Source organism: Pyrus communis, chromosome 5, assembly GCF_963583255.1.
Source record: "Pyrus communis chromosome 5, drPyrComm1.1, whole genome shotgun sequence".
NCBI classification, from domain to species: domain Eukaryota; kingdom Viridiplantae; phylum Streptophyta; class Magnoliopsida; order Rosales; family Rosaceae; genus Pyrus; species Pyrus communis.
Genome location: NC_084807.1, coordinates 24725151 through 24744076, shown reverse-complemented (window position 1 = coordinate 24744076; position 18926 = coordinate 24725151). Strand labels below are relative to the sequence as shown.

The following is an 18926-nucleotide window of genomic DNA, read 5'->3' as shown; positions in this document are numbered from 1 at the left end:
ATTTTATTTTTGAGATGGTTTTTGTAAAATATTTTATATTACGTTTTATAACATTCAATTATATAATATGTCTTTTAATTAAGACGCAACTCTAATTTCAGAAATTATGAATCAATTTCTCAAGTACTTTTCAATAAAAAAAAATCATTTGAAGAATATAACGTTACAAAAAAATTCCGACCCGCGAAAGCCCAACAGAAAGAGAGTAGGCCTTACACAATCACACCCACTGCTGCAAGTCACTGCCGAGGGGCCTTCAAAATTCATCAGCGCCGCCGCTCGTTTTGCCCCTTTTCCCAAACCGCCGCCTTCCGTCCTCCCTAATCTCTCTCCCTATGGAAAAATCCGACTCCGAAACTCAAAACCCTAAGGACGACCGCGACGAGGAACCTCCCTCCAATGTCAACGGCACAGTCGACGGCGACCCCGAACCCGACGAAATCGATGACGAAATCGACGAAGAGGAAGAGGAAGACGACGACGAGGAGCCACCTCTGCCACGAAAGCCTCTCTCTCAGGAGGCGAGGTTGCGCGCGGAGAAGTCCAAGCTAGAGAACCTGGTCCAGCGGATGTCGACCGAGCGAGTCGATCTGAGGGTCCACGACGTTCTGATCAAGGGCAACACGAAGACGAAGGAGCATTTGATCGAGGCCGAGCTGGCGGGGATTAAGAAGGCCACCACCATGCAAGAGCTGCTCGAGGCCGCCGCAATTGCAAATGCGAAGCTTCAGCAGCTTGAAATATTCGATGCGGTTCGGATCACGCTCGATTCTGGCCCGCCGGAGCTGCCTGGAACTACCAATGTTATTGTGGAGGTCGTCGAAACTAAGAGCCCGATTTCTGGCGAAATCGGTGCTTACACGAAGCCGGCGGTACGTTTTTTGTTGCTATATGCTTCATATAATTGTATATATTGGTTTGGTTTGCTGAATTGGTGAGATTAGGGTTTAGTACGTAGAACTACCACAGACTGCGTGGTTGCTGAGAAATTGGAGGAAATGGAAATCTGGATGATATTAACTAGAGAGAGTTGAAATTAAATTCGTCCGCGTATGCTGTACAGTTACTTGCATATATGGGCGTGAAATAGATGGCATGCGTTGTAAATTTTAAATCCCGCATCGATACCAATATACTGGTAAAACCTCTCTATATCTGCTGCTCCCAGTTTTTCCGTTCGAAGGATCATATGATATTATAATACTAGGAGGTGGGATTAAGTGATGAATGCAAATGTGGGAGCTTAAAGCCATAATATGTTATGTTCTCTTGTTTCGTAAATGTGAACAGATGCATAAGCATGGTACCCATCATATGATTTACAGAGTTGTGTAATGTTTTTGTAGGCTAGGTCATGGACTGCTGAAGGAACACTTAAGTTCAAAAATCTGCTCGGATATGGGGATTTGTGGGATAGTTCTTTGGCATATGGGCCCAACCAAACGTCGGAGTTAAGTGCTGGTCTGTTTTTGCCCAGTTTCAAAGGGTTTGTAACTCCAGTGACGGCACGAGCATTCCTGCTTTCCCAAGATTGGGTGGAATTCTCTTCTTATAAAGAGCGCATGATGGGGCTCTCTCTTGGACTGATTTCATCAAAACACCATGATTTGGCATACAATCTGGGTTGGCGAACCCTAGCAGACCCATCACAATTGGCCTCAAGGTCAATAAGAAGGCAGCTCGGCCATGGATTACTTTCTTCAATCAAATACACATTTAAGAATGATAGGAGAAATTCACCTTTGAGGCCAACTCGAGGTTACTCATTTGTTTCAACGAGTCATATTGGTGGCATTGCACCTGATCATCGAAGCACGAGGTTTTTGCGTCAGGTTTAGTACACATTCTCTTCTTTGTTTTGATTCTGTTGATTACCAAGCCACTATCTGTCTGTAATTGAACTGGCATATGCGCTGCTATTTCACTTATATTTGGGTCATGGAGTTATTTTGGTCAAATGTTCAAAAAGATGGAATTATATTATCTGTATACTGTTGTTCTTGTCTCATATGTGACTATGGAAATTTTAGTTTCTTTTTGAGCCGAACTTAGGAGGGAAAAGGGAAAAAAAAAAAATTTAATTTATATGTGTTGTTCATGTTAAATCTTTTGGTTGACACCTGCTTAAGAGATCTATAAATGTTATTAATCATACCTTCATGTTTAGATTATTAATGATAGAATGTTTCCCAGAATTGTCATTGCATACTGAGTTATTTCTAATATTTCTTATCTGGGTTGGTTCTTCTATTTCATATTCTTGAACGATGACCATGACTGCAGTCCTTTTTTTTATAGTAGGCCATCTTGGAAGAGCCCATGTTGAGGACTTAATACATTATTCAGATACAACCTGTTCATTTTCTTGTATATTACTGATACTCTTTGCTACTCATAATAGAAGCAGAACATGAAAAGAAAAACAACGAGACCATTCTATTCTCTACCGTGATTTATCTTTATATTTTGAAATTAAGAAACCCAATATTATCGTTTGCTAATTAGAGATTTCAAACTCTGACAATCTGTATTATGAAGCTTTCTTTGTCCTGTAGTAAATTTGTGTGCATTGTTATGTTGCAGCTTGATTCAAGGTAGTGAAAAGTAGCAGCTTCTTAATGCCAATGGATATGTGGCCTTTTGCTTTAAGTCAGATGATTTATATTTAAGGCTAAATGTGGATAATGTAAAGAACCAATTTAAAGATTGATTTTGACCCCCTTTCTACTTATTCTCTAGACCTATTAGCTATTATGCTTATTAACTTTCTTCTCTTACTGTATGCTACAGGAGTTCGATCTTCGTTATGCGGTTCCATTAGGATTTTATCATGCTGCACTTAATTTTGGGATCTCCGCAGGAGTTATTTTTCCATGGGGGAGTGGATTCTTGAGCAAGCCCTCATCCCTTCCAGAGCGGTTCTTCCTGGGTGGTGATTTCTCTCCAGTTTGCACTGTTGGGGGCCCTACGACAGTGTGGGGATTCAAGACAAGGGGACTAGGCCCCACTGAACCAAGAAGGCATGTTGGAGATAATTCTAATGAGGAGAATTCAGAATCCCCTGGAAGAGATTCTGTTGGAGGAGATCTTGCTGTTTCTGTGTTTGCAGACATTTCATTTGATCTTCCACTTCGCTGGTTAAAACAACATGGAGTGCATGGTCATATTTTCGCAGGTGCAGGGAATCTGGCGAAATTGACGGAGAACGAATTCCGAAACTTTTCTGCCCCGAAGTTCCTTCAGTCATTTCGAAGTTCTGTGGGAGCAGGGATTGTTGTCCCTACCAAATTCTTCCGCCTAGAGGTTAGCTATTTAATCTGATTTTGATGTAAAAATTTGAGATAGGAAATTCATGGTACATATACTTCTTGCATCCGTGATTTGTATTGTATGGGATAGATTGGATGCAGTAACGGGCATAAGGATCCTCTTTCTTCAAAATGGGTTTTTCTTTCATGGTCTTATCTGCTTTTATACTGGGTGTCTGGGGAAAACAATCTAATTTTATTACATGGTGATTACGATTCAGGAATGCTTCTGAAATCTTTGGAAAATGGTTATATGATTAAATGGATCTTGTAAACAATCTGTTCTTGTTCAAGTCTCATCACAGTTAAACTCCTCTGAAGGGGATACATGTGATGCATGCCTGTTTTCATTTGTGTTTGTGTGTTGTTTTGCCCCGAGTTCATGTATTTGCTTGGTTCCTAGTTTTTATTTGGTTGCCTGGTTAGCAAGATCCCTATTGTCTCAGGGTTTAACAAGCTTGCTTTTTGTTGTCAGTGCAACTACTACTATATACTGAAGCAATTTGAGCATGACCGTGGGAAGACTGGCTTTCGCTTCAGCATCTCAGCTCCGTCATAGAATCTGGGAATTTTTTCTTCTTGTGATATTTGATGTCCGGCTAAACTTGAGGTCAGGTATCTGAGTTCTTTTTTCCTTTTGGATTGACAGCCCTGCCTATTTTCTGAGAATCTTAGTTCAGACAGAATTACAAGTTTTCCGTTTTGTACTTTCAACTTCTTAGACTAAGATTTGAGGAAGCATGGTGCTTTGATGATGCACATAAGAAGAAAAATAACATGAGATTTCTGGTGCTCGAACATATAAACACGGTGATTAAAACTGTTGAGAAAATCCTGAAATTGTCTATTTTTTCCAATGAATATTTTCATACTCATTTATTTCCCTCCGTATGTTAATCACATCTTCTTGCCCAAGTAAGTTGAATATAAATCTGCTATTGACCATTTAAGTCCTGTGTTGCTTGTCACGATCTACGGAAACAATTTAGGACCAAAGTTATGTTTCATCGCAGCGAAACCCTTTGGCCGGAGATTGAGCAACTCCCTCCTTTTTTTAACTTTTATAGGGGAATCAAACTCACAAATGCTCTACAATCCCCTTGCAACTTTCTCTTTTAGTTGATGTCATTTTATATGTGCATGTGGCAATTTTGTCTACACCCTTTCGGAAATTCCTCCGTCCGGATGATCATGCTGTTGTGTTTTTGCTTTTTGGCTTGCTTAGGGTTTCCAGGTCATTTAGACGGAGAAATTTCCGAAATGGTGTACTCGAAATTTAGAATTTAGAAGAAAATATTTTAGTTCAACCACCACCCACCCCCCCCAAAACAAAAAAAAAAAGGAATTTCAGAATTTAGATGACCAAAACAAAAAGACAGCTTACAGAGAATCGGGTAGGAGCACGACATTTGCCCTCCTCTCACACCTAATGACAAAGAAAACAGCCAATAAGAACACAAAACAGAAAAATTCCGAGGTTGATTAGAAAAAGGAGTCGATGCAAGTTTGTTTGGGATTGCTTTTCTAGAAAGCACTTTCGAATATAAATGCCCCCAATAAAATTGTTCCGTCGTGCAATCTGATATTTTTTCTTTTCTGATAGTTTTATTTCGGATTGACAGCGACTGCTCCGTCGCAGCGTGGTAGTCTCATTAGGAAAAATGGGCATGTATATATATGCTATACTATATGTTGGGTGCTTATAGTTTAATCGACTTTATTACCAACGTCTTTTGAATTGTTGAATATGAACTCGTTTGAAATTGTTTTTTTTTTTAAAATAACTAAAAGCAATTTTGGTGAAACGTTTTTTAAATCAATTCTTAGTAAAAATTCAAATGGATCATAGAAAAGTACTTAAAAGTGTTTTTTGGAACCCAAAATCAGTTTCACCAAAAGAGACCTGTATCGTTTTATCTTTTCTTTTGTTTTCTTTTTTTTCAATTTCCTACCTTATATTATATTTTATTCCAATCTTAATATGGTTGAGAACGGTAATATTGCTTATGATAAAAATAAAAATAAACTTGAGCTATAAACTCTTTGGAATGTTACTCCACATTTCTGTCAAAGGATATATAATGTGTTAGGTAATGGTGTGGTCAGAATTTTATAACAATGGGGTGATAATATTGGTGAAAATAATTTCATTCGATTGTTTCATTAAGCTTTCTGGTGGTTACTTGACGAGTTATGCCACGTTGTGTTGATTCCTGTCGAGTGAGGTATTTTATGGAACACTTGTTGCGGACCATAGGGTCTCACACAAGAAATAGTAGAAGAAAGAACAGAAGCTACAAATAACTATACTAGGATTCCACAAAAAAAAGTAGTCAATCGCAATTTAGTGTTTTCACTCATTTTTTTAGTTTGTTGCAATTATGTACATGCGTCATCTAGCGATATTATATAAATATACGTTGGGTTATGAAACTATTGGATCGTGAGCAGCTAATGACTCCATGTTGACTTCGCTACTAACAATGGGTAACATATTGCCTTTGTGGGCCTCACAAATTGGCAGAAATGAAAGAGAGATTAAATATTATACCTTGAGATTAATTAAAATATCATTAGGTTTGAAGTTATTCCTTTTGATGCATGCATACGTTTCATTTACACTCAAAATGCTCATAATTAATTAATTGATTAAAGAATATGCGGTATACATAGCCCTCTGACCTTGGTGAGTATTGACACACACACTCACATGTGTGTAAATATATATATATATATATATTTGGGGGATGGTATCACGGTAGTGTGGCGGATATAATTAGAAGTAATAATAATTAAGTTTTTTTACGACCAATAGAAATACTAAATAAGGTACTTAAAATATAATTAGTTTAGTCCTCCTAACATGGACAATGTTAATGATAAACACTTGATAATTAACTAACTGTTACCTATATAAAAGACAAATAGAAATGCTAATTAACGAGATTGTCTTATAAAGTAAGGCTCTCTATGGACTCTCTTCCACTTCATGTTTTTAACACAATATTTTATAATGTTAACACGTGAATTGACGTTAAACTATAAGGTGACAGAGAGTCCATGAAGAGTCTCACTTTAAAAGTCTAATTCGCATTTCTCAAAGAAAATGGTCTTTAATAAAGGTGGATTCCCACCATTGTACATGGAACTCATCAATAAAAAAGTGTCAGCAATTGTTAATTTTGTACCACGCTTTAGTTTAAACAAATTAGTTAGAGCGACATACTCATTTATGCACCAAAGTTTGTCTCTCTTCATAATTTAATTAAACTTAATATAAATTATCTTATCGTTTATCAAAAATAAAAAAAATAAAAAAATTGTGAGTCTTTGTTGTATATTTTTTCTTCCAATTTTGTTTTTGAAATTTGAAAGCCATCGATTGAACGTAGAAATCATTGTCACCGCAGTAAATATAATGACAATGATGATAGTTACTCTCATTTGTTGTTTATGACACACACACACATACATGTGTGTGTGTGTATGTATATATTATATGCATTGCATGGCATGGCATTCGCTTATTTTATATATGCATTGCATGGCATGGCGGTCGCATATGGCAATATAAATAATACATGCATGATGATGAAGATGATGACTCATAGATGATTGCTTATTAATAAATTAGGTAGACGGGAAAAAGACAGACATCCTCATCTTCAAGCAAATCGATCCGCATAAACAGGATCACGAGTTTTCATGCAAGAAAAATAAATCAACAATTGCAATAACAAAAACAAAACAAAAAAATTAAAAAAAAAAAAAAAAAAAAAAAAAGGGAAGAAAACCGAGGTGCTGTTGGGAGTTGACTTATAATTCATCATGTAGAGTTGGTGTTGTGCTGTCGAATCTTTCAGACAAACCTCTCCTCCTCTGTATTTTAATAGTTTTCACAGGCGAAACCAGAACCCTCAACCTCAATGGTAACTGGTAAAAGTCAGGTGCAGAAAAAAATTAAAGATATATAATTTTGCTTTGGAAATCATCATAAATAATATTTTTAATATAAATCTTCTTGTTCAAAACTTTATATTTGTGTATGCATAGTTTGTGACGATGGTGTGATATTACTTCATCTGTCTTTCAATATGTATAAGGATAATACTTCCTTCGTTCTTAGAAGGAAATTCATCATTGTCCTTAACGTTATATATCATTTTATCTCATAAATGTCATAATAAGAATTGTTCATTTTTTTAATTGTATATGTACGTTGATAATTAATAAATTTCACATATTTTGATGAAAATAGGGACTTGCATGTGATTATAAGTAAGTTGAGCCACTCCTCACATTTCCAATTTGTTTTATGGTGAAACCCCAACTTCTTCATGATATTAGAGCAGATTGTCTCACGTCTGAAACCAAATAGCCACACACGCCTGATACCATGAAGAAAATTGAGGTTCTAACATAAAACCAATTGGCAATATGGGTTGTAGCCCAACTTACTTATAATCCTATGCAAGGTCCATATTTTCATTAATGTGTGATTCATTCTCAAGACGCTCTCTCACGTGTAATGAATTTTTAAGCCTAACACGTGGAGCGCGTGTGACCATTTGGCTTCACACGTGGGACAACCTACTATAATACCATGAAGAAAGTTAGGATTCCACCATAAAACTAATTGACAATATGAGTAGTCTAACCTTTTATAAGTTTAGGCAAGATACCTCAATATGTGGGATTCATTCTCAACAATGTAAAATCATTTTTATAAAAATTTATTCAATTTAGTAATCTATATGAATAAAAAAAATTGACGGTTTATTGTGAAAATGCTATATGATAATTGTCCAGTTATTTGACACATATGAATGACTAAATGTCTCTAAATAGATTGAGTTTTTCTAGAATCTTTAAAGGTTGAGAAAGAGATTAAACGACTTCAAATATGGCATTTGTATAACAAAATGATGCCGTTAGAAGAAAGTATCATATATCCAGGTAGTGATTAAGTACTATTTCTTACTTTTCCTCGTATTTCTTTTAAAGCAAACGACTGTGATGGTGGATGAACTTTTTGAAGGGGCATAACTAGCATTTCCTTGACGGCTGTGATTTTTCTCAGGATGCCTGTGATGAGCGAAGGACTTTAGTCTTTAGTGGTTACATATTTTTATGATGACGATGATGATATACATATCGTGCAGATTCTGCATTATATAAGCTTTGCATTAATGAGGGTTACAAGTTACACGAGGCTAGAATATTTGGTTTCAGCTCAAATATTTAAGGTCAATATTGCTCGCGCATGCCGGCCTTATATATAATGGTGTTCTTTTTTTTTTTTTTTTTTGAACATAATATATAATGGTGTTCTTAAAAGGTTCTGAAAGTTATAACTTTATAACTAAATTTCTAATTATAATTGATAATACTTTCATCCTCTCTTTGCAAAATAACGTATCTTTTACCATATAATTGTATAATAAAATTTTAATTTTGAAAATTATTTCTATAAAAAATTTCGAATCTAAGATCGTTTATACATTCAAATGTATAGAACAAATCAATGGTGTAAGTACTGAATATTATATTCATGAAGAACCATCCATGCATTTATATAATTTATACGTTGAGGATATGTTGTTCATAAATTGTGGAATATGTACATGCTCTCCATAAGAAGATGCAAGTATTTTCCATAATTAATTAAGAATGATTTGTTTAATACATTAAAAATCCTAATCTCTACTAATTAATAAAACACTCATTGTAAACCAAAATCTTATGAAATTATTAGTTTAACCCAGTAATTTTACACAATTTGCTGTTTTTTTTTCTTTCTTCAAGGCATCACCTACATGTAATCCTAACATATTTCTAATTAAAAAATAAAAACAAAAATAAAAATTTCTCACTCCCACATTCTCTATCACTCTCCTCCTCTCTTCTTCTATTTCAAAAACATAAATTAAAAATTTTCTCACACACTTTGTGTGTGCCTATATGCTAGTAACAGTAATTTTAGTTCGTTGGATGCCAGTAATGCATGAATTCCAAATTCTAGAGCATTCCCAAATGATTGTTTAATTACTTGGAATTGATCTTTCAGTGAGGACAAATATATACGCATGATTCTTTGGCAAAATGACAGTGGCATTTTCCTAATATTAATAAATTTGCTAATCTGGTGACTAGTGAGCATATGAAAGGGCTAGCTAGGAGGATTTTATATTTTTTGTTTTGACGATACACTATTCTACTAAGTTACGAGAAAAAAGATTCAAACTTCAACGTAAGAAAGCAGAAATATTATCAAGCGCAAACTGGTTTATCCAACATTTCTGCAACAGGATTTGGATTAATGACCAAACCTAAGGTAGACGATCCCATGATTGCCAACTCAGATGTATGTGTCTGTATAACAGTATATATATGTGTGTCTATGTTAAATGTTAATGCATGTAAATGAGGTAGGGGTATCCCTTCTTCCAAACACAAGTCACGAGCAGACGACCTGAACATCTTTTTTTATAAAGCTACGTACAACCACAGGATTCTTATTGTTTCACAGGTCGTGTGCAAATCACTGTTTCTTTTCAACTCAAAGTTGACTACTAGTTTCCCATGTGGTATATGTTTAGCTCTTAAGCGACATGACAACGTTACAAACAGGAAACAGTAACAGTAATCTGAATCTAAAATGTTACAATTGATCCCTTAATTTGCCAAAGAAAAAAAAAAAGATGCTAATCATATAATTTGCACCACAAATTAAACTAACGGGGGAAGATGAACTATTACTTATAGCAAAAATCTACATATGTTATTATTTATTAACAACAAAAAATGTATATCGTATGATTAGTATAAAGCATTAAGCACACAGTAACTAGATTTGGAAATGACACAGTTATGTAATCTGTATATTATATACAGTATATAAAGGAAATCCCAGTCTCTTTCCTTTTTCTTTTCTTTTTTGTGTAGTTTCGTGCATATATTAAGTAAAACAATTTTTTTTGTATGTTTTATCATTATATATATTCTACTATACCAATAAGCATGCAATTATTTGGTTAAATAATTTGATGTATCCATGTATTATATTTTTGTGTGTGTAGAGAAATGTTATTAACACCTGAAAAAATCATTATTCACCCTTTTTATGTACATTTTTTTCCTTATATTTTTATATATTTAAAGTGCAGGATGAGTATCTTAGACCTACTCCAACCCTTTGGAGTAAAACTCAAATTTTAGGTTCTAAATTTACTCCAACTTGCTTCAACCCTTGGGGCAAATATGAGTTAAAGCTCATAACTCATTTCTGGGCCAAATTTAGTCATGGATTCTCTCCAGGGTTAGTGGGGATGACCCACCATATTTAGTTTTATATTTATAAATCCATTGAATCCAACGATTAAGATCTAATTTGATGAAATCCAACGGTAAAAAAATATCTAACGGTCCAAATTTAAATCCAACAGCTAAAGTAATTAAAAAAAAAATTCTTTTATGTGTTTCGTATTTTTTTTATAGTGTTTCATGAGTTTCATGGTGTCAATTAGTGATTTTTCAATATTTGTCGGAATCTAAATATTTTTGGGTTAAATTGTTCATAAAATTAAATTAGGATAGTCTACATAATTTTTTCTTTTAAAAAAGTTAATTTAAGAAGAAGAAAAAAAGTAGCCTAAATTCATTCTTTTATAATCTATGGCTAAAATTTTAACCCACAAGGGTTGGAGCAAAAAAACTGTTTCTGGGTTAAAACCTAAATTTTCTAGGCTAAAAATTTTAAATTTTTACCCAAGAATTATAGATGGTCTTAGAATGTCAATAGCAACTCATGTATCTTATATATACATACCGAAAGCTTGGACAAAATTTGCATTATATATGCAAGGTCATATAATATTGTATGTTGTATATAGAGAGAAGAAGAGTGAGAAACAGACGTTTAAATACTTATTATCATACATGTGTCATAGCTAGCAAGGATATATATAAAATTCCAAATTCCAATTTCTCCATTCCTGCAAGTGCTACCTCATCAACTGCCTATAGCTAGCTTGTATGCAAAGAATGGATCTCCCCAAACATCAAAGATCACTTAGTGGTTAAAGAGAAGTATGATGATCTCAAGATCTTTCCTTAACTTGCCCACCAATACCATATTTTTAGGAAGCAAAACATAAAAGAGATTAGGGATGAAGAGTGAAAGCACCAGTATTGAAGAAGTTTCTGAATCAAGCCCTTCTACCAGCAAGAAGGAATACGATCACGAAGACGATGAGGGTGAAGAGGATGAGGTGGATGAAGATGGCCTTCAGCTGAGGAATAACGGTGACAGCTCAAGCAATAGCACCATTGAAGAGAATCATGAAAAGAAGGGAGCTTCTGGATCTGTAAGGCAGTATGTTCGTTCCAAGACATCGCGGCTTCGATGGACACCTGATCTCCATCTTTGCTTTGTTCGTGCAGTTGAAAGATTAGGTGGACAGGAAAGTAAGTGTAGTACATATAAATCAAAGCTAGGTTTTTGTGATTAATTGAGTACTAATAATTGTGATTTAATGGTGCAGGAGCAACTCCTAAGTTGGTTCTTCAATTGATGAATGTCAAGGGTCTTAGCATAGCTCATGTCAAGAGCCATCTTCAAGTAATTGATTTGCTCCAGATCGATTTCATCATCTAAATATAAATATATATATATATATATATATGTATTCTCTACTAATTGTACTGTCTATAAGATTCAATACTATGATTAAATATAAATTAAAGGTTCATATCTGATTAATGTTGTTCTATATTTTCTGGCTTTGATTTTAATCGTCAGATGTATAGGAGCAAGAAGATGGAAGACCCCAATCAAGGTGAGCAAATTAACAAATTGTACACAGGCTCACCTACTCCTACAATAATTAGTACAAAAATTAGGGTTTACATATTTACAATCTAGAGAGATCTTGCTTTCTTCTTATATGACAGTTTTGACGGATCAAGCAGGATTTTTCATGGAAGGTGGAGACAACCAACTTTACAACCTTACTCAACTCTCCATGCTACAAAGCTTCAACCGATGGCCTTCTTCCGGATTAAGGTATGAAATACTTTTCTTAATTTTACTGTCTGTTTTGATCAATTTATAACTAAAGTGTATTTTTAGTTTTTCATTTTTCATTGAATCCTATTCGTAACCATTTCAATCCTTTTTTTTTTTTTTTTTTTTTTTTTGCGTATTAGATATGGTGCTAATGATCATTCCTTGTGGCGAGGCCGCCACCACCAGATTTACAGTCCTTACAGTTCAAGTAGGACTACTGCACTACTTGATCATAATACCAGAAATATTGGACTTTATGGTTCAGTTGCTGAAAGAATACTTGGAAGCAACAATAACAACATTATGACTACTTCAGCAAATCAGTTATATACAAATCTTCCATCTCCCACCCATGGACAAACCACTTGGAGAAGGAATCGGGACGAGTTGTGTCAAACCATGATCCACAGGTCATGCCAAGATCATCATAGTTGGACCGCAGCGATTCGAGACCATCAAGGGCAAAACATGCTGAAAAGGAAGGGTTTGGACACAGACAACTGTGACTTAGATTTAAATCTGTCACTAAAATTTCCACCAAAACATGATCATGGATTCGGAAAGGGTTTACAGTGTGGTGGTGATAATCATCAAAAACTACTCATGGGTTGTAGTTTATCTCTCACTTTGTCTTCGTCGTCGTCCTCGAAGCTTGGCGTCAAGAAATTAGATGGTACTGGTCACGGTGACGGCAAGCACGGGAAGAACATGGCAAGTACTCTGGACCTCACTTTATGAATGAGACAATGTTATTCTAAGTGAGATCTTGAGGTACTTTCCAAAACTAAATTTGACAAAATTCATGAAATTGAACTTAACCATTGTCATATTCTACCGTCACAAAAAGGTATAATGATCGCCACTATTTGTTCAGTTGTTCGGTCATTTGCTTTTGTTGTATGTATTGTCTTGTATCGATCCATGATATATAGATAGCAATATTATTAGCAAAGATTCAAACATTGTTGAATAACGAGGTATAAAACAGACGAATGTGATTTTTGGCATTACCAAATATGCACAGTTTCGTGGTCATATATGTACATTGTTTTGTGAGTTTTTAGGTTCCTATTTCTTCGTATTCTTTGTTCTATTAGTTTTAAGTCAATAAAAAAACAAAATCTTGGTGCTTGATTAAGAACAATATTTCTTGGAAATCGAAAATATTACCAACTTTTATATGTTATCTCTGAAACCATGTTTCTGCAAATAATATTAACGTTTTCCTTATGAAATGTCGTTTTAGGTCACATGAATTATCTTTCGTAAATTTAGCCAAAGCACAAAAAGGAAATACAATTTGTCTCCTATTTTGTAGACTATAGTTTAGCCCTTTGATGTCAAATGGATTGAGATTCTCAACATGTATGAGTACGCATTAAACTACATAAATTCTTATAGGGTACTCCTATTCACACACACCTCTTAATTTTCGACATTCAAATCGAATAAATTATAAAAAGTAGAAATACATATGTGAATCACATGACATTCAGATTGAATAAATTGTAAAAGGTAAAAATAAATGTATGAATAATACTATTCTTCTTATATATCTACTTCTTCTTTTCGTAAATATGTTCCTGATCTATGCATGTATTAATTTCTGTAGATTTCTCATGCTAGAATTTATGTTGCATCTTGAATAAAGTGCTTAATTTCCAATATTTTTTTCGCCGTTTGTTTTGATTACATGCTTTTTTTTTTAATACAATAATACGAATTTTTAATACAAGGTCGAGGATTGAGCAAGATTATTTTTTAAACACAATCCATTGCGATTACACGCTTCAAAAGTAACCAAGGATTATTTTCCCAAAAAATAAAAGCTAATCAATGTTATATATTTTAAAACATGAAGGAAAAAGGATTCTTGGATCTAACTGATTAATTAAGAATATCTCTATGCATATATCCTGCCGTATTTACTTTGTCCAAATTAATAATTAAAAGAAAAAATTAGGAGACTGATCAATCCATCTACTTAATCAAGCAGTAAGGTGCGGTAAGACCGTCCTCGCAGATATGTCAGCAAGAACTTTGTACGCTGCTTGGGAAGGATGCATGGAATCCCAGAATAAAAATTTAGAAGGGTCTGGACACGTCAGCGAAAGCTGCCCGCACAGTGGGCCCAACTCCACCATCCCTGTACCACAGCATCCTTCATGCGTTTGCACAAACCCTACACATCAAGATTTAAAACAAAATAAACAATTTAATTAAAAAATTAAGCACAGAAAATCCCTAGAAAACATCTATATACATATGATTGCATGTATGATGCATGAGACATGTCCAGATGCTTAAGATATCTTGCTTGGAAGTGTTTTTTTTTTTTTTTTTTTTTTTTTTTTGAACAAACGATATTATCTACATTACGAATGTGGGTTTAGTCTCATAATAGACTGTCAATAATATGGTTTGAATTCGCTTTTGGCGATAATCAAAGATAAGATCTCTCACTTATAAGTGAAAAGGAATACTACTAGACCATAGTACTAAATGATTGTTTGGAAGTGCTTTTAAAATGATTGAAAGCACTTTTAAAGAAAATTTTGGTTCCAAAAGCACTTAAAGTGCTCTTGAAAGAAGCACATAAAGCACTTTGTGCTTCTTTCAGTAAAGAAGCTAAGTGTTTTTACTAAATATTACTTCCAAAAATATTTTTACCAAAAAAAAGTTTTCAATTATTTCAAAAATACTTACAAACAAGCCTATACACTATCAAAAATATCAGCCATACATTAGTTGCTGTAAATGGGTATTGGGTATGATAAGGGGCACGACAATATCCGAAATTTATACCTACCATATTTAGATGGGTTGTTGAACATGTCCAAGATGGGATTGTAGGAGTCGAAATAGGCGAGCCTGGATCCGGGAAGGGAGGCTTGCAAGCTGGGAATGAGGCCTTGGAGCTTGGTGTTGTAAGCCTGACAGTCCGTGTTTTGTTGTTCTACGCACACACGCCGAAGCCCGTTAAAGACGCTGCCAATTGTCAGCTGCATTGGCAGACATCCAATTGGTGGAAGACCTGCCACCTGGAATCTCCTCGCTCCCCTTTGGTACAGGTTCTGCCATATCACAAATAACATTATAAGCGTTGCATGTCCACCCAACGTTACAAATTCATCTAAATTATACGTCGTAACATCTATATGTGTACAAGATGATTCCTTAATTGTGTCTTGATCGAAGGCTCTTAGTAATGACAATCAATTGATATAAATTGATCTTAATTACCATCAATTAAGTCCAATTAAATTTAGATTTTTGTGAGGGAAAGAACGTGCATGAACACTTTGGTGTTGACGTGATGGAGTCATCAAAGCCTTCAGAATCAACTCATTCAGAAAGTGTTGCATGAAGAAAGTTCCAATAGGCTAAATAAACTCTAGAGTAGATTCGTAAACTGGAATACATAACAACCTAAAACCTAAAACAACAAATCATGCAGGCACACAACATTTGAATCATAGACTCAATTAACCAACATAATCATGCATGGAAAAAATTACAGCAAAAAACCCTAGAATTTGATCGTAACACCACCAGATGATGTTCCTAATTCACCATGTAAATTGATCAAGAGCTATTTAATTATATACCTGAATGAAAGACCCGAGTCCGCGGAGAAGAAAATCCTGGTATCCTGAAGGTGAAAACTCGATTTTCCTCGCAGTTACAGGTAGATCGAAGAGGTTGAACACCATGTCATTAGTACCAACACTAATCACAAACACAGCGTTGTTTACAATCTCACTACAATTCTTCTCCCCAACAGTTCTCCTCATCCTCCCCAACGCTTCATCAAATTCCTCCAACTGCCTCCCCAAACTCGTGGCTTTTGACACGGCCAAAGTCAGATCATCCAGCCCACTACCGCCTGACGCGAAACTGACACCCGTTAGCAATTCACGGTCGGTCAGTCTCGGATCACGGTAAGCAGGTAACAAGTCCTTGAGGCCAAGTATGGAGACCATGAAGTCCGTTGATAGTTTTCCATTGGTAAACCTTCCGGACGGGACGTGGTTTGGCAAGTCCCGGCCGTATGGAGGGTGGTCACTTCTGAAAAGGGTGAATGGGAGGCGATTGTTGTTGCCGGAATCCACCGTTGAATCACCGAAGGCAAAAACGGCGGATACAGGCGGAGATGCGGTGGTTGGGACTGGGAGAGATAGAAAGGAGGCCAAAGAGAATAAGAGTACAAAGAGGACGGTGGTTTTTTGCTCCATGATTAAAGTGTTTAATTTCTTGGAGAAAAGAAGACGCAATTTATTAAGAAAATTATGTGTTAATTTATATAGAGTTTGAGATGATTGAGTTTAAATTTGATTAGATTATTGTTAACCTTAATTAGTTAGGAGTGTGAAAGTAGCTGGCAAATCCTATACATAATAATACATGCAATAATTATAATTTTTACCAAAAAGGAAAACTGCATGCACTGTAATTCCGTACAAAACCAAATCCTAATTATCGACCGTCGGATTGGTCTATAGTGTAAAGAATAAAAAAAAAATTCAACGTTAAAACTAGAAATAAGAAATAAATTTTGAGAGGAAAAAATATGTTAAAATGGGAAAAAAAAAAATTGTTTTATCTAAATCAGTTTTTGACATCTAATTTTAACTGGAATTAGTACTCTTTCTGGACGGAAGAATTTTCCAAATAAAAGTCCTTGAGAGAGACATGGAGGGGAAGAAGAGGCCAGGTTTTGGGCCAGGCTGAAGCTTACATAGCGGGCCGGGCTAATCATGATCCTTATATGGACCATTACAAATCGTCTAAAATCCTTATAAAGTTATAAATAGGCTTACATGGATGTCAAGTATTTTATTTCTTTTACATATTTATTTTTTTTCTTATGCTTCAAGGCGTTGTTTTTTATGCCCTCGGCTCCGTTGTGTATAAAAAGTGTGTTGAGTACCTTTCTTTTTTCTTCTCTATCAGATCAGCCATGCCATCCAAGGTTCATATGAAAAACTAGTTAACTTAAAATATTTGTGTTAGTTGTGCAAAAAGGAAGCATCAAATCCCAATTGGAAGCAAAAATTACAATTATGTAAAGGCTTGTTTTCTTAAGATGTGACCCAAAAAAATTATAATTTATTATAATGCAGAGTTTGTTTCTATACATACTGGCCTTAAGTTGGTGTTGAGATTTTGAGTAACTTAAAAAGGTTATTTCTTTGGAGAGTATTACTTTAGACAAGTTTGTCTCAATTTGTACATTGAACCTGCCATTTCGTCTCATTTTGTAGAGTTTTAGGAAGAAAATCAATTAAAACAGGTTATTAATTGATTTTCTTCCTATAAATATCATTTAATCTCATTTTATCCTCTAAAATTAGTTTGCCTCAATTTGTCCCTTGAACCTGTCATTTCATCTCATTTAGTCTCAGTTCACTTTGTTTTTATTCATTATGTGAAATAGACGTTAATGGTAGTTTGGACATTTCATTTTTGACACAATTTCTTGCCTCCGACTTGCCTTAACTTGCAATAAAATGGTTACTCTTCTCCAAGTTTACCACAAATGTCATCGCCGCCAGAAGACTAGTCGTCGATTGAAATCAATGACTGAATTTGCGAGCCTAAATTCCTTTCTTCTCTTTCACTTAACTCTAATTCTTTTTTGTAAATCAAATATCCATCACTCCTTAATACATGTGTACTTATTCCTTTATTTGTAATCAAATACTTGAAAAATCAAGAATCATAATTGTTGATATTAAATATTTGACCAACTTAATTTGGACCTTAAAACCACACAATCACATAAGAAGTTCACTAGTGTTAAAAGCATCTTCAAAAGATATGTCAAATATAGTATGTCAAAATTTTATTTGATGGTTGATGTGGCAAATTGAATACAAGTGTTAAATCTTCTTCTTTTCCAATGGATGTGTCAAATATTTATTTTATTATTTTATTGGATCTAGAGTTACATTAACTATTAAAAAATAATCAAAGTTAATTTTAGTTTGTATTCTATTGGTTGTTAAGGGGACCCATGCATTAAAAAATTAAATTAAATATATTTGACTCCTTCTTTGTTTGCTGTTAAAAAAGGCAGCTGCAAAGTAAGGAGTCAAATGACTCACATGCCACGTCATATATGACATATCCATTGTAGAACACTTGAATATCTTTTAATCCTATTTGCCATATTTGACATCTCTTTTGGAGATGGTCTAATGTAGCTTAACATAACAGGATTACTCACAATATTTACATGTATTTAATACAATCACAATCTAACAATCATATATAAATTTACAATTTGCATGTATTTAATACAATCTAACAATCATATACAAGTTTTATCAAGTGATTTTAGAAATGCTTAGACTAACAAAAATTCAGAGACTCTCTCTCTGAGCTCCCCTCATAAACCCTAGCCTCCGCCGTTGGCCTCTAGCTAAGGCTGGGGGCCGGTGGGCAACCTGTCCCTCATCTCCTTCTTCTCCTAGCCTTCCTTTATTTCTCTCCTGGCCATCCCGTTTTAGCCTTCCACCTTCCTCCCATCCTGTGTTCTCTCCACCCCC

General features: G+C 34.8%; 3 protein-coding genes across 3 annotated transcripts; 2 read left to right on the top strand and 1 right to left on the bottom strand.

The window, feature by feature from the left end:
- The first annotated feature begins 168 nt into the window (after positions 1-168).
- On the top strand, positions 169-4183 carry LOC137734650 (uncharacterized). The gene is made up of 4 exons (XM_068473903.1): positions 169-872; positions 1347-1832; positions 2791-3303; positions 3784-4183. The coding sequence occupies exons 1-4, from the start codon at positions 336-338 to the stop codon at positions 3865-3867; spliced, it is 1620 nt and encodes a 539-aa protein (XP_068330004.1). The 5' UTR covers positions 169-335; the 3' UTR covers positions 3868-4183.
- Positions 4184-11476: 7293 nt separating this feature from the next.
- LOC137734464 (uncharacterized) lies at positions 11477-13113 on the top strand. The gene is made up of 5 exons (XM_068473725.1): positions 11477-11774; positions 11852-11928; positions 12109-12145; positions 12261-12372; positions 12516-13113. The coding sequence occupies exons 1-5, from the start codon at positions 11477-11479 to the stop codon at positions 13111-13113; spliced, it is 1122 nt and encodes a 373-aa protein (XP_068329826.1).
- A 1250-nt stretch (positions 13114-14363) lies between these two features.
- LOC137733654 (GDSL esterase/lipase At2g40250-like) lies at positions 14364-16610 on the bottom strand. Its single transcript, XM_068472800.1, has 3 exons — positions 15984-16610; positions 15185-15449; positions 14364-14557 (listed from the first exon to the last, which is right to left on the bottom strand). The coding sequence occupies exons 1-3, from the start codon at positions 16608-16610 to the stop codon at positions 14364-14366; spliced, it is 1086 nt and encodes a 361-aa protein (XP_068328901.1).
- Between the last annotated feature and the right edge of the window lie 2316 nt (positions 16611-18926).

Excerpts from the sequence above, each read along its gene's own strand:
- LOC137734650 (XM_068473903.1), top strand. The coding sequence starts at position 336 with ATGGAAAAATCCGACTCCGAAACTCAAAACCCTAAGGACGACCGCGAC. Across the intron at positions 873-1,346 it reads GTGCTTACACGAAGCCGGCG|GCTAGGTCATGGACTGCTGA; the intron begins GTACGTTTTTTG and ends ATGTTTTTGTAG. Across the intron at positions 1,833-2,790 it reads GCACGAGGTTTTTGCGTCAG|GAGTTCGATCTTCGTTATGC; the intron begins GTTTAGTACACA and ends TGTATGCTACAG.
- LOC137734464 (XM_068473725.1), top strand. The coding sequence starts at position 11,477 with ATGAAGAGTGAAAGCACCAGTATTGAAGAAGTTTCTGAATCAAGCCCT. Across the intron at positions 11,775-11,851 it reads AAGATTAGGTGGACAGGAAA|GAGCAACTCCTAAGTTGGTT; the intron begins GTAAGTGTAGTA and ends TTAATGGTGCAG. Across the intron at positions 11,929-12,108 it reads ATGTCAAGAGCCATCTTCAA|ATGTATAGGAGCAAGAAGAT; the intron begins GTAATTGATTTG and ends TTTAATCGTCAG.
- LOC137733654 (XM_068472800.1), bottom strand. The coding sequence starts at position 16,610 with ATGGAGCAAAAAACCACCGTCCTCTTTGTACTCTTATTCTCTTTGGCC. Across the intron at positions 15,450-15,983 it reads GACTCGGGTCTTTCATTCAG|AACCTGTACCAAAGGGGAGC; the intron begins GTATATAATTAA and ends GTGATATGGCAG. Across the intron at positions 14,558-15,184 it reads CAACAACCCATCTAAATATG|GGTTTGTGCAAACGCATGAA; the intron begins GTAGGTATAAAT and ends CTTGATGTGTAG.